This window comes from Mesoplodon mirus (genome assembly GCF_964341445.2).
Source record: "Mesoplodon mirus genome assembly, chromosome: 9".
Lineage (NCBI taxonomy): Eukaryota > Metazoa > Chordata > Mammalia > Artiodactyla > Ziphiidae > Mesoplodon > Mesoplodon mirus.
Genome location: NC_138985.1, coordinates 111,573,439 through 111,589,305, shown reverse-complemented (window position 1 = coordinate 111,589,305; position 15,867 = coordinate 111,573,439). Strand labels below are relative to the sequence as shown.

Below are 15,867 nucleotides of genomic sequence, written 5' to 3'. Positions count from 1 at the left end.
GCAGCAGCGGCAGCAGAAGAGGACATTTCTTCCCGTTAACCTCTGAACTTCTGTGCGGCTGTTAATTCTGAACATTAATGGAAGTCCAGTGCCTTGTTTCTACCTCCCTTCTTTCTAGTAATGAATCAGCAGCAAGATTTCATAAAGCCCACTATTCAGGAGGCAAAACCCACTTCACCAGAGTGAGGCTATCTGAGTAAAATGTACCTACAAATCAGCAAAGCCCATGATCTGGTCAGACCTTCAGGGGTGAGTTGCACTTAGGTGGCATATAAGTCAGGCAAGACCTTGGATTCTAGTAGAAATAAGGGTGGTTTTCATCACTTGTGTTTTTGAAATGAGCAGGACCCTGTGGGGCTCCTGGACACAACAGCCTTTCTGTGTCCCCTGTTTCTCGATTACAGGAAATAGGCTTCGTTCAGCCTCCGTGACCTTCCCTGAGTTCCAAAGGGCAGGTTCAAACAGTTGCTAATCAGGGAAGGGAGGGGGTGCAGAATACAAGGGAGAAGCAGCCACAAAACAACAGTGCAGCCTTGGGGCAGGGTCCTGGGTCCCCTCAAGGGATACACAGAACAGTATCCTTGAGCTGTTTTGCAGATTCTGAAGCTCCCACCAGGCGGGAGAAGTTAACTCTCTGCTGCCCACAAGCACACAGACCCCAGACCAGTTGGAACCAGAAGGCTGATGATGCTGACTCCTGCTTACCTCACCACCAACCAATCAGAAGAATGTCCGCAAGCTGACCGCCCTCTTTGAACCATTCCTATAAAACTCCTCATGACCCCCTCCAGGGCAGGACACGCAGTTTGGAGGGCATTAGTCCGCTGTGGCCCCCTTTGCCTGGCAAAGTAATAAAGCTATTCTTTTCTACTTCACCCAAAACTCTTGTCTCCGAGACTGAATTCAGCGTCAGGGTACAGAGGCCGGATTTGGCTTCATTTTCTCTCCGCCGCTGTTTGCCCGTCGACACTGCTCTTTTTAGAAGGCCTCTGATGTCCACAACTGAGGACAGTTCCTCTCCAGGGTCAGTGGTCCCCAAGGGCTCTGTTAGTATTTTCCAGCCTGTCTCAACTCTCCTGATAGATCTGTTCTATCTGCTAGTGCCCCTGGCTTCTTATCCTGCAGCTGTTGCCTTGGCGTTTCCTTTCTCTCATGGGTCCTGACCTGCCCTGTGTCTGGAGACCATCCCTGTCTCTGGCCACACTGCTGGCTTCTGTCATTCCCTGGAGGCTCCCACAGGGCAGCCCTGATATTTACCTTCTCACATGGGACTTACCATGCCTCACAGATGAAGGGATACTCAACATCAACAGCCCCTTGACTTCTAAGGGCTATGGTTGGTTTTCTTCCACAGGAAAAAGGAGGTCTATGTCCGCCATATGTGGACCATCCATTCACCCAGTAGATGCAAAAGACACTTTACAATCTGTCTCTACACCTTGTGAAATGCAACACAGGTACAGAAAAATGTGTCCAATATCAATGTACAGACCTAGAAGGAATTATTATGAAGCAGCCTGTGTAAACCACGGTCAAGCATGAGAATCCTCCCCACACTTTTAAAGTCCCCCAAATGCCTCCCTGCCATAACCTCCTCTCCCACCAACCAGAGGTAATGGTTCTTTGATTTGTACAGTCAGAATTCCCTTAAGTTTTCTAAAAATATCCCATCCATCAGGGATTCCATGTCAGCATCCCCTAACAGGACATCTTAGCTTTACCTGTTTTGAACTTTATATAAACAAAGCCATACAGTATGTATTCTTTCAGGCCCAGCTTCTTTTGCTCAGTGGCATGTTTGGGAAAGTCCCTGTGTTTTTGAGCTTGTGTCCCTGTTTTTGCCTCTGTCTGGTACCCTGCTGTATCAATACACTGACGGAGTCTTGCATCCTACTGGTGATGGGGATTTGACCGGCTTCCAGTTTGAGGCTAGTACAAACATTCCTGCCATCAGCATTCTTGTACCTGGCCCTGAGTGCACACCTGCAAGGACTTCTTGCAGGTACATGCCTGGGAGTGAGACAGGGAGTCACGGGGCGTGTAGATCATCCACGTGCAGCTAATGTGAAATCGTTTGCAAAGTTTCAGATGTGCCCCTCCCCCCCAGTGTTCCACATCTTTGCTAAAATTAAGTGTTATAAATCTTTAATAAATATTTGACTTTTCATTGGGTGTTTTGTCACTGTGATTTTAACTTGCCTTCCCCTGGTTATGCTTTTCCCTCCCTTACTAGAAGGCCCTAGGGCAGATGACCCCTTGTCAGGGTCTAATATGTTTCTCAAGGGAACAGAAAGGTGAATTCTAAGTTGTTGGAGTTTCTTGTTTCCAGGTGATACGGAACTGCTTCTTATACAACAAACAGCAAGCAAGAGATCTGAGGAGGTATCACCTTCTACCAGCTAGACTGAAATAATTCTTGCTTTGCAAAAGTCTCATCATTGTTTTAAAGCTTTGCAGGGATTGCTTCTCTTATCTGTAAGCAAACCCAAACCAGGTGTGAATGTCACAACTTTCTGTCCAGAAGTCTTAGCCTTCTCCTCTCTGGAGATTTTCACAAAAGATGATGCTCCATTTTGAAAAGACCACCTTTGCTGTGCACACCTGAATTTAATCATAGCTTTGTAGTTTTAAACAGGTGAAAAATCAACAACAACAATAAAATAGGGAGAGACTTGGGGAAGCTAAGAATTGGAAAAAGATAGCAATGGATGGATGGAAATAAGGAATCTCTAATGGATAAATTCATAGTCACCCTGATCAAATGTAAATAAATGGAAGGACATGTTTTTTCTGGAAAAGAGACCACAAAGGAGACACATGGCAGCCATCAGATGAAGGTCAGATTGTAGCTTAAAGCAGGGATTAGACTAACGTTCCATAGTTCAAAGGCTTTGAGCTGGGACTACGGGAAATTCCCTGAAGGTAGGTTTCATGTGAACAGAAGAAACACTGTGCTAGCAAGTAGAACTTGTCAACAATGACCGGAGCTCTGAGTCCCTGCGTGAGTTCCAGAAAAGGCTAGAAATCCTACAGGGACAGAGCATTAGAAGAGATCTTGTTCTAGATGGTTTCTAGATTCCCTGCCAACATTCAGGCTCTATATTTCCTTCCAGTTGTGGTGGGAAAGAAGATAATTTTTGGAAGAATATGTGATGGGCAACAAAGACCCTGGCCCGGGAGTGGGGAGCAGCTGAATAATCTCTCCCAATCTCAGCAATTTCAACCATAAAAAAGAAATGATATTTGGCCTGTCCACACAATGGGTTGCTCTAATATCATAAAAGAGTGTGTGCAAAGTTGCTTTATAATCTCTAAAGGTGCTATGCAAACTGTAAGTTATCATACAGAGTGAAGTAAGTCAGAAAGAGAAAAACAAATACCATATGCTAACACATATATATGGAATCTAAAAAAAATATATATGGTTCTGAAGAACCTATGGGCAGGACAGGAATAAAGACGCAGACGTAGAGAATGGGCTTGAGGACACGGGGAGGGGGAAGGGTAAGCTGGGACGAAGTGAGAGAGTGGCATGGACATATATACACTACCAAATGTGAAATAGAGAGCTAGTGGGAAACAACCGCATAGCACAGGGAGATCAGCTTGGTGCTTTGTGACCACCTAGAGGGGTGGGAGGGAGACGCAAGGGGGAGGAGATATGGGGATACATGTACATGTATAGCTGATTCACTTTGTTATACAGCAGAAACTAACACAACATTAAAGCAATTATATTCCGATAAAGATGTTAAAAAAAAAAAGAGTGGGGATCTTAAAAACTATACATACAATTTACCAAGTCACAGGAAGAAGAGCAAAAAAAATCCTATTATGGAAAGTGTATCAGGATTTAATTTGGTCAGATACACAGAAATTTCTGGGAAACTCATGTTCATCCAGAAAATCCTTGGTCTTCTGTTATAAATAATTATAGTTTTTATAAAAATGTGTTAATTCTTTTTTTTCCTGAGCATAGAGATTCTAGTCCACAATTGAATCCTTTTGTAAGAAAGAGAGAATTTTGGCTTGCAGAGCATTAACTCTCATTTTCCAAAAATGTAGAATTAGAAGGTATAGAAAAATGACCTAATTATATACATATATAGAGTCAAGAACAGACCCTAGAAGTTCCATTTCAGCCTCAAGTGCTAGAATCATAGGAGACTGTTAGTCTAGTTGGCTCGAGTTCACAGTTGGGCTCCCATTAGTAGAGGTTTACTCCACATTGTTGATATGCCATCAAAATCACAAAAAGAGAAAAGACAACCCACAGAATGGGAGACGATATTTGCAAACGATGCAACTGACCAGGGCTTCATTTCCAAAATATACAAACAGCTCATGCAACTCAACAACAACAACAAAAAAACCCCCAAACAACCCAAAATCAGAAAAAGAGAATTATTTGAAGTAAATCTGTATGTTGCCTAATAAGGGCTGTGGAAAAAAAGGAAAATCTTATTTTTTCAAACACCATTATCATGAAGAAAAGCAATTGGCCCTAATTTCTCCCCATGCTTGAGACTCAATCACAGCTGGTACATTGACAACCAGGTCTTGTGGCTGGCCTCTGGCCAGCAGTTCCTTTTTATTGTCACCGATGAGTAACACCAGCCTGGAAACCAGAACACCCTTGGCACCATGGTTATTACAGCGTGGTTACTTTCCCTTCATAGCTAAGAAAGTCAAGCTACCAAGGCGACTGTGCCCACAGAGCTCCCACCCGACCAGTCTGCACTCTGCTCAACAGTGGTGCAAGCACTTACTTCTGGGACGCGGTTGCATCACACGTGTGTGGGAACACTTTCCCCATCCTCCCAGGAGAGACAGGGATAAAGGGGAATTCTGACGGGTTCTGTCAAGCTCCGACCTCTCAGCTCAGTGTGCGCATGTGTCCTATGAGGTCTGGGACATGCTCCTTCTTGAGTTCTAAGCTGTGGGTCCTGTTAATCCAGCAGAACTGGATCCAAGAAACCAAAGGAGGTCACAAAAGTCTCCTCCTCATGGAACTTATTTTAAAGTAACGAAAGGAAAAGACAACAATGACCTGGGATTCATTTATTTACCTCCCGAAATAAAAAGGGTACTGAGGTGGTAGTTATTGAACTGTGATGTTGTGATTTATAACAGATACACAGTTTGGTCTGCAGCCACAGGTCACGGCTCCCAAAGCCTTGGGACGTCCAGAGCGGTAAGAGCCGCAGGGCGTCTTCGGTCATAATATTTGGTCTTTTGTCCTGAAACCACTTCAGAGCCTTAAAGTGAGATGAGTATCTTGTTATTCATAACACACCCCTTTAAATGACATCTGAGTTCCTGTTAACCAGGTGACCTTAGGGAATCCCCTAAGGATGGGGCTGGTTTCCAGGAGAACCAACCATGATTAGAGGGTTGGGACTCTCATTCCCACCCTCTGATCTCCGGGGAGAAGACAAGCTAGAGATCGAATCAGTGGTTGCCAGCTGACAATTTAATCAAGACTGCCTATGTAATGGAGCCTCCATAAAAACCCCAAAGGATGGGGTGTGTGGAGGGCTTCCGGGTTGGTGAACCAGGACACACCAGGGCTGGCGGCACCCCAAACTCCCCAGGGACAGAAGCTCCTGTGTCTGTGACCCTTCCAGACCTGGCCCTGTGTAGCTCTTCCTATGGCTCTTCATTTATATTTTAATATCCCTTGTCATAAACCAGTTATCCAATAAGTAAACTGGTTTCCTGAGTTCTGTGAGCCATTCTAGCAAATTAATGGAACCCAAGGAGGGGTCCTGGGAACCTCTGATCTCTAGCCGATCTTTCAGAAGCACAGAAGCAGCTAGACTTGAGTTGTCATCTGAAGTGGAAGCAGTCTTGTGACTGAGTCCTTTACCTGTGGGATCGGATGCTCTCTCCAGATAGATGGGGTTGGGACTGAGCTGAATTATAGGACACCCAGCTGGTGTGAGACAACTGCCTAGTGGTGCTAGAAAAAAACCACATGTGGTGACCCCTAAAGTTGAGCATGAGCTTCAATTTCATTGTAGTTGTAAGTGGAAAATACACTGTGTGTGGAACTCTCTCTCCTCTTATCGGACACATTAGAGCTTGAAGAAGTTCTTAAAAGAAAGAAAAGCACAACTAGAACCATGGACTTTCTCATAAAAGCCGTTCATCCTGAGCTCAGAAATAAACACCTGTCCATTCATGCATCCACCTGGGGCTCCCCATGCCCAGCACCTGCCCACAGGTGAACGAAGATGCTAATGTTTTGGAAACACACCACACCTCTTAGGAATAATACAGGGAGTTCAAAATCCAAATTAGCGACCACGACAGATCAGAGAAGGGAGGGAAATCATCAAGGCACAGGAAAAGGCCAACTTAGGGTATTTACATGTCCCAACAGGAAGACCCAGCGCTCCATCAAGTAAAGATTTGCACAGGACTCTGGAAAAGCAGGACTGCCCTATCTATGCTCTACAGTTCTACTCAAGACATTTTATAAAAGATCCTGAGCTAACCATCCATTTCTGGGTTAGGACTTCTTCCTGGAAATCTTAGCACCTTAAATCCTGTAAGAGGTGTGTGAAACGATACCTGCTTCATGCTTCTTTTTCTGCACAGGGATTAATCAGTATTTCAAGAGGAGTCCGGTGATGGGGTTGATGATTTTATGAGTATGAACGGACATGAACAACCAGGAAGTAGAAAAGTCTCTAAGTAGATATCACACCCCTGGGATGCACAGGGGTAACTCTCGAAAACCATGACCTCCGAAGTAATTTTGGAACCCATTTCAAGAAGGCAAATTCCACCCAATATACATGCCCCAAAGCTCACCTTTAGAACTCTCACCATGGCTTTTATGTCACCAGGGTGCCAATCGCTATAAGGAAGCGGGGTCATGTTTGCAATTACCTTCAGATAGAGGAAAAACACTGCATTTCGTAAGGATGTGCCCCTAAAAGTCATTTCACAAGTGTGTGTCCCTGTTCCCAAGGAAGGTCAACAGCAGGGGGGTCTGTGTCCCACACAAGTTCCTATAACTCATCTATAAACCTCAAAGCCTTTCCTCTGCTCACCGGGCTTATTATAAGCAGGGCATCAACACTAGAAGGTCATCCTGTTTAGTAGAACTGAATCAGTAAAGTACCCAAAGGACCCGAAAGCCAGCTCTCACTGTGGGTGGTTCTGCTCCGGGGTTTCTATCCAACACAGGGAGGGGAAGCAAGACTGCAGAAGATCCAAGGCTCATGGTATCACAGATATATCCAGTCAGTGATCAGAGCCCTACCATCAGTGGCCACAGGAAAAACATCAGCTTTTCCTACATGAGAAATTCATTCCCAGGCTGCAACTTTCATTTAAAAGCAACACCCATCAACCAAGAGATTCTTAGGCATCCCTGTGGCTTGCAGACCTCTGACCCTCAGCTTCTATTTTCTGAGCCTCCTCTGATACAACTCTGGTCACCAAGGGCCTGGCCATCCTCATTCCCCCACCATCTGCTTGCAGGGCCACCAAAACACACCAAGGAAGCGGGACGCTGTCACCTAGGGCATAGGGCAGTCCCCCTGGGACTTTGATTTTTTAAATAACCTTTACTCAGTCTCCAGGAAGCAACCCAATATCTGGGAAAAGCTCAGATGGACGGAGTAAGGGAACTGAGCATGAAGTAATATCCTCTGGATAATCAAATTTTCCACTGACCCTAGAATCTACTGCAAGAGGATAAGCCTCTCTCAAATAGCCCATTTAATTCAAACAACAGTTAAATAAGTAGGATATCAACACAGTCATAAAGGAAGATTGGGTTGAAACAAATGCAAGTCATCCCCCATATGAATTTTCAAATGTCGATTTTATGAAAATACAGTGATTTGAAAAAACAATTTCTGTTCTGAGAGACTGGAAAACTCTTGATCCCTTCCTAGGTGTACTAAGTCGCAGATGGAACGTGGCTTAGTTCCCACAATATCAAAAATAAAGTTTATGAAAAAGACTCTTCTCAAGAATGAAAAGAGAAGTTGTGAATGATTCCACCCGTGTTATTTCTTTTACTCATTTATTACACCAAAATGAGAGAGTATACCAGGGAGCCTGCCTTCTCTGAATCAGCGCCAGCAGTAATAAACTTCTAAAGCAACATGTGAGGAATAAAATGTTCACTGAGATTTTAGGAAAATAGATTTTTCAATTAAGGATTACAGCAGGGCAAAGACAAGCCACGCGCTATTGTCACAGCTCTTGGGAACAAGAGACCACAGGTCCAGACCACATGGTCACACATGGGAACGTGAGTGAGTGGAGATTGGAATAAAAAGCAATTTCCATTCCTGGCTGTAAGGGGACGTGGCACCTCTCCCATCACTGTGGCAGGACCAAGTGTCTCCCTTCTACACATCAAACCTCAGATGTGGGTCCAGAGAGCTCCAAGGGCCCTGCATGGAGATGGAGTCTGTGTCCATGTCTCTGTGTGTCTGTTGATGCATCAACACTGCATAATATGGCACGTCCCGCCCCTTTTCACAGCAGTCAGATATGCAGCCACTCAACCGTCAGTAATGGGAGTAAGTCATCCTCATCCCCATGGGGAATGTAAAATATCACCTGAATTCCAGTCAAGCGGCAAGTGCAAAGAATTTGCCAGTCATCGAGTCCAACAGAGGCTGTGATTAGCCGGAGTCTTCCAAAACAACTGATGAAAAATTAGGGCTCAGTAAGTCTCAAACCAACGATTTAAGTGCAGCGTGATCACTCAGGTAACGCTGCGTGTATTTAGCCGGACGGAATGTGACATTTCAGAAAAGGTACAAACCCAACTGCAGAGTAATAATTATCAATTTAAGAACTGATGCAACGTTGAAAAGTTGAGTGAGTCTGTGTCTCATTGTTCTCTTAGGCCAACAAACAGATGAGTCTAAAAACCTAACTGGTGGCTGTAGACTTATCTAGACTCAGTTCAACCTGCTCTGATTACACTTATAAAAAGCAGACACAGAGGAGGGTGTACAGCCGGCACCCCAGGGAACATGAGATCAGTGAAAATGAGATCAGTGTTCTTCTCACTCTTTATTTTCTGAAGTGAACGCGGAGAGGGGGTAGTGGGAGGGAAGATCTTAAAAGTTTTTAATGAAGATGTCATATACAGATGTTGCTACGTCACAACGTACCGTCTAACTTACGAGAAGAAACACTTACTGGACAATAGATTTAGGTGAAGAATTAATCAAGCATCACTATTATTAACAGGAGAACAAATCTGAATCCTCTCTCTCCCCTCAGTCCTAAATGTGTAAGTTTTACTAGCACATTATGGCACCATATATGAGAGGCATTACGGGTATGGGTGGGAATTTAATTGGAAAACATTACTCCATACACGTTTCTGCCCTGTTTATACATGAAATTATGCAGAACAGCCCGACGGCTAAAAAGGGAGTGGGAAAATTAGGGACACAGATGTGTTTTCACAGACAATTAGGTAAGCCACTCGGAGAAACCAGACTGAGGAAGGCTCTGGAATGACTAGCCTGTCGTCTGCGTGGGGAGGGGGGTCGGGGGGCGGTTCTACAAAATAGTCCCTTTAATAGGGTTACCGCGCTCCTCAGGCCAGAAGCCAAGTTCCAAGCGGATGGCACTTCTTCCTCCGCCAGGCAACAGGTGTCTTTTGCCGTGGGTGTGGTTAAGTCGGCTGGGTACTGGTTCAATCCGAATACATTTTTCACTTCCCGTCTCTTTTTGTTGAAAGCAAGACCTCGAAATGGATCACCGGCTGAGTTCTCCCAAACACACCTCTGCCCCCCGCCCCCCCCATCGCCTGCACGCAACCCACCTCGTAACCAGCTGCGGACCCTGGACCTGAAGGAGTCCCTGCATTTCCAGCTGTACCTGCAGAGTCGCACGCCAACCCCTACCTCCCCGCCCCTGCTTCGCAACAAAGTACCGGCGGGCGGGTAGGGTGAACGCAGGGGCCCTCCTCCCAAGCATCCCACAGCAGCCCCGAAAGGGTTAAAGCATCCGCCAAATAAACACGCTCAGGCACACACACAGTTTCCAGAGAACAAGATGGCAACCTCCTCGTCCTCGACCCCCTCGGCCCCCGGCCCGGGCCCGGGATGAGGACGGCAGGAGCGCCAAAGCGGCGCGGTGCCCGGGAGCGGGCGGGGGTCGGCGGGGGACGCGGGACGCCGGGGTCCTCGAGTTAGCGAAGTTGTCAAGGCGCAATGCCCCCCTGGCCTGCCGCCCTGAGCCTCCCACCGATCCGAGGTCCCCGGCGGCGCACGGTCCTCCTCGGGGGAACGATGTGCCATTATTACGCTCGCTGGCACAGTCGGCCTTTCGGGGAGCCGTTGTTGTCATGCCCGGGAGCAGGGCCCCGCCCGGCCGGCCGGCGGTCGCGGGGGCAGCCGCCGGAACAGAGCGACAGGCGTCTGCCCCGCGTGAGCCACAGGCTTCGCGGACCCTACCAGGTCCCGGGCTCGGGGACTCGCGGCCCCGAGGCCGGCGCGGGCATCCCGGCCCCGCGGTCCTCCCCTGGCCTCGGCGACCTCGCTCTCCGCGTGTCTCCCGGGGGTCTGCCGCGCACCAGGACGGACGCGCAGCCGGCGGAGGCCGGCCCGCCGCCCCTTGCCCACCTCGCGCACCCCGCCCGTGGCCCAAGACACCGAGCCACCTGTGCAAAGCACAGGGACCCAGAGCTGCAAAGTTGTAATTTGCAAGCGAACGCCTGATCCTCCGCAGCCGGGCGGCCGCCGCTGCGGGTAGCGGGGAATTCAGGTGGGAAATGGTGGCGGCACCGCCGCGCTCCGCACGGGGGTTGCTGTCGTTCCCGGGGGTGCGGGACTCGCCCCCCATCTCCGATCCCCCCTGCAGGTCCTCCCGGCCCCCGCGCGCCTCACCAGCACTCACCATCACGTTCCCTTGCATTTTAGCCGTCTTGATCATCGCCTTTTCCTTCATTTTGCCCCAAGTCTGAACCCGACTTCTGGCCCAGAGAAGAGTAACTTAATCCATTGTCTCGGTGATGATTAAAGTAGAGACTGGACCAGCCGAGGACTGGGTGGAGTTGGCTTTTGCAGGAAAAAAAAAATTCTTCCAGCGCTTCGGCTTCCCCCTCCGCCACCCTGCCCCTCTCCTCTCCCCGGCGGATCACAATAGCAATCAACTCTTTTCGGCCGCCGCGGAGATAGAAAAATACACAGCCGGAGAGCAGGGTGAGATCCTGTTTCAACAAACACCGGGCGCCGGGAGCGGGGGCGCGGGGAAGAGGCTGAGAGCCGCGGGGCCAGCTAGACAGCCTGCGTGTCCTGCGGGCCGGCCGGCCGCGCTCCGCCGGCGACAGCTGGGAGACGCGCGGGGCGCACGCGGGGGCACTGGGCGGCGCGGCCGGCTGGGGGGATGCTCGGCGGGCAGCGCCGGGGGCCGCCGGCGCCGCACTGGTCCCTAAGGGCGGGGACCCCGGCGAGGCGGCGGCGACGACAGGGCGCGCGGGCCCTTGTGTGTGTATGTGTGTGTGCGTCTGTGTGCGCGCGCGCGCGTACACACACTGGCTGCTCAGCCCGAACCCGGCTGGACCGGGAAGCCTCGGGCTGCACCAAGGTTAAGCGCGCCGAAAGGTCTGGGTAGAGCCGGGGGCCCCTCCAAGCACCCTCTCTCGGGGTACACGCCCCCTCCCCGCGGGCCGGGTGTGCGCGGAGCACGCACGCTTGGTTTTTACGGACAGGCACCGCCGCGATGTCCGCGGGTAGAGCCGCCGCCTCCCGCCCAGCGTGAACGCTGGATCTGCTGCGACTATCTCCTGGCTGCGCCCCCGGGAGGGGAGGGAGAGGCCAGGCAGAGTCGGGCGCCCCCTAGCACGTCGGCTGCAAGGGTGGAGAAGCCGAGCAGGGTGAAGCGGAGGGCTCATAAATAATGTTGTTTAGGGTTACCATGGGACACACGTTGCGTCTCCATGGTTGCACTCTGGGTCTGCATCCGAATCTGCCGCCGCGGCTGGTCCACGGCATAGGGTACCTTGCTGGGTAGTAGCACTCCCGGCGCCGGCTGGCCCAGCCGCTCTGCGCCCGCACACCTGGCTTCCCAGGCTCCACCTTCCCCCCAGGCCTCTGCCCCAGCTGCGGCCCCTAGGGCGCCTTTGTTTCTTCGGACCTGATCCCACGCGCTTCCCACAGCCCAGCCCCGCGCCAAGGGGTCTGCCTGGCCCCGGAGCACAAACCCCGGCTCTGATCCCCCACCCAACCTCCACCCCAAGCGGCGGGTTGCCCAGGGATCGCGCCCAGTGTTCCCTGATCACCACCCCCGGGGCGCTCGTGGACGGTTGAATCTTTCACACCCGCGGGTTAGCTCCCTGGACCACACAAGGACGCGCGCTCCCGAGAGCGCGCACGCAGAAGGTGGCCAAATTCAAATGCTGACCAACCTAAGCCGCCGGGAAGAGCACACGAGGATGCTCCCCACGCCGCGGCTTTCCTCCCACCGCAAAAACCGGACTGGAGCTGTTTCAACCGACATCAGCGCATCAGGCTTGAACTCACTGTCCGGTGTGTGTGTACGTCCTCGCCTGGGGGGCAGTGGCGGGAAGGAGAGGCTAGGAGCGGTTTGAAAAGCCTTTCCATTTTTTTACATTCACAAAAAATCGCATGTAAGAATGAATAAGAGGCCAGTTTCCAACCCACACTCAAGCAGAAAATTCTGAGCAATTGCAACAGTAATTATATGTACATTACCCAAAATGCGTGTATATATTAAATATTATACATATATATACATATATGGTAGGTATATATAAGCACACGCAAGCAGCAGGTGAAAAATACTTGTAACTAATGATTTGGCTTAAGAGGTAAGTGGAAGAAATAGGTGAAACAAAGCTGAATGGAAAAGCAGCTTTTAAAGGAACATGGGTTAGGATTTGCCTGGAAAGTGGCAGGCACAACACTATTCATTTTTTTTAGGTTTAAGAAGCACTTTCCTATGTTAGGATTCTTAATGACAGCCTTTCTCTAGAAATGAACATGGGCACAGATCATCCTTGTACTGTTGACTTTTACACTAAACCCAGCTTCATGTGGACAAAAAATATTGCCTATCTAATTCTGTTTTTAAGCAGCATTAAAATGGTTCTTTCTCTTCTTTGTTTGAAGTGGCATTAATTCCCTTAGAATCTTCTTCCCCCCCTTTCTCACCAAAACTTCTCCCTCACAACCTGGCTTTTCCCATCCCATCACACACTGGAGTAGGGAGGGAAAATTGAGAAAACACAGCAAAAATACATTTTACCGAGGTATAATTGACGTATCAATTATGTTAGTTTCAGGTGTACAGCATAATGAACTGATATTTGTAAACACTGTGAAATGCTCATCACAAGAGGTCTTCTTAGAATCTGTCACCATACCTAATTTAAGTAATTTTTTTTTCTTGTGATGAGAACTTTTAAGATCTATTCTCTTAGTAACTTTCAAATATGCAATACAGTATTATTAACTATAGTTACACTGCTATACATTACATTCCCATGACTTATTTATTTCATAACTGGAAGTTTGTACTTTTTGACGGCATTCACCCATTTCTCCCTACACCCCTACCCTTGCAATCGATCTATTTTCTGTATTTATAAGCTTGGTTTTTGTTTTGTTTTTTAGATTCCACATATAAGTGAGAGCATACAGTATTTGTTTTTCTATGTCTGACTTATTTCAATTAGCATAATGCCCTCAAGGTACATCTACATTGTCACAAATAGCAAGATTTCATTCTTTTTTATGGCTGAATAATATTCCATTGTGTGTATATCTACCCATCAGTGGACACTTATGTGGCTTCCATATCTTGGCTATTGTAAATGATGCTGCAATGAACATGAGGGGCATATGTCTTTTGAAGTTAGTGTTTTCATTTTCTTTGGACAAATACCCAGAAGTGACATTGCTGGATCATATAGTAGTTCCATTGTTATTTTTTTTGAGGAACCTCCAAACTGTTTTCCATTGTGGCTGCACCAATTTACATTCCCACCAACAATGCACAAGGCTTCCCTTTTCTCCACATCCTCATCAACATGTTATTTCTTGCCTTTTTGATAAGAGCCATTCTAACAGGTGTGAGGTGATATCTCATTGTGGTTTTGATCTGTAATTCCCTGATGATTAGTGATGTTGAGCACCTTTTCATGTACTTGTTGCCCATCTGAATGCATTCTTTGGAAAAATATCTATTCAAATCCTCCACCATGTTTTAATCAGATTATTTGTTTATTTGATATTAAGCTGTATGCGTTCTTTATGTATTTTGGATATTAGTCCTTTATCACATGTATGATTTGCAAATATTTTCTCCCATTTGGTAGCCTGTCTTTTCATCTTGTTGGTTGTTCTCTTTGCTGTGAAGAAAATTTTTAGTTTGATGTAGTCCCACTTGTTTACTTTTACTTTTGTTGCCTTTGCCTTTGGTGTCAAATCCAAAAAAACTACTGCAAGACAAATGTCATTTATATTTTCTTCTAGTAGTTTTATTGTTTCAGGTCTTACATTCATGACCTTAATCCACTGTGAGTTAATTTTTGTGTACAGTGTAAAATAGTGGTCCAGTTTCATTCTTTTGCATGCAGTCGTCCAGTCTTCCCAACAAAACTTATTGAAGAGACAGGGCTCTCTATTCTGTTTCACTGATCTATGTCTGTTTTTATGCCAGTACCAATACTGTTTTGTTGACCAGAGCTTTGTAATAAAATCAGGGGTTATGATGCCTCCAGCTTTGTTCTTCTAAGGTTGCTTTGGCTATTTGGGGCCTTTTTTGATCCCATACAAATTTTAGGATTGCTCTCTTTCTGTGAAAAATGCCATTGGAATATTGATAGTGATTGCACTGAATCTGTAAACTGCCTTGGGTAGTATGGACATTTTAACAATATTAATTCTCCTAAACCACGTGCATGGACTATCTTTCCATTTATTTATTCTTCATCAATCTCCTTCATGAATGTCTTACGGTTTTCAGTGTCAGTGTACAAGTCTTTCACCTCCATGGTTAAATTTATTCCAAGGTACAGGACAAAATTTTTTAACCTACGATTTTTATAGCTTCCTTTAAATTATCTCTAGAAATACAAAGCAGAATATTATGGTTTAAACTGTAAGTTAATAAATGAATAATTCTGATAGTAGTCTGAATCTTTTTCCCAACACTCACCCGAGAGCTATCAGCCAAAACTATTTGTCTGGTACAACTGTGCTATCTTAGTCCTGTCTAGCCTCTGGAAGAAATGCCTGTAGAAAACATAGGGCTAAAGCAGGCATAAAGAGGGAATAGAACAGCAAAGCAACTCTGAATATTAAATAATGACTATTCAGTCTTCGCAACACATCTGCTATTAGTCACTGACCTAGGGAGTGCTGGAGAGACAAAGAATGAGGGTAGATGAAGAGGAATCCAGGAGAAAGAAAGAAGCCAAGAGTATAGGGGGGGGAATGCTTAAAAAAGGACAAGGCTCGGGCTTCCCTGGTGGCGCAGTGGTTGAGAGTCTGCCTGCCGATGCAGGGGACACGGGTTCGTGCCCCGATCCCGGAGGATCCCGCATGCCGCGGAGCGGCTGGGCCCGCGAGCCATGGCCACGGAGCCTGTGTGTCCGGAGCCTGTGCTCCGCAACGGGAGAGGCCGCAGCAGTGAGAGGCCCGTGTACAGAAAAAAAAAAAAAAAAAAAAAAAAAAAAAAAAAAAAAGGACAAGGCTCAACTGCCATATTATTTTGGGATATTAAATTTGATAAGAAAATTAGATTACGAAATATTTGAAGATAGCACAGACATCAGAACCCCTCTCCTCACCCCCCATCCTCAGAATGTTTTTTTTTCTGTGTTGCATTTATGAACATGGGATGCAAATG

General features: G+C 47.3%; 1 protein-coding gene across 2 annotated transcripts in view; it reads right to left on the bottom strand.

Moving 5' to 3' along the window:
* Window positions 1-15,867, bottom strand: part of DPP6 (dipeptidyl peptidase like 6) — a gene marked incomplete at both ends in the record, with an annotated part of 1,078,039 nt that overhangs the window by 972,047 nt on the left and 90,125 nt on the right. Inside the window, one exon of one of the 2 annotated variants that reach the window (XM_082632826.1) lies at window positions 10,891-11,085. The exons of the other annotated variant lie outside the window; for it this stretch is intronic. Coding sequence (XP_082488952.1) covers window positions 10,891-10,941 — 51 coding nt within the window. Of the gene's footprint in view, window positions 1-10,890; window positions 11,086-15,867 lie in introns of those variants that run through there. 2 annotated transcript variants of the gene reach the window in all.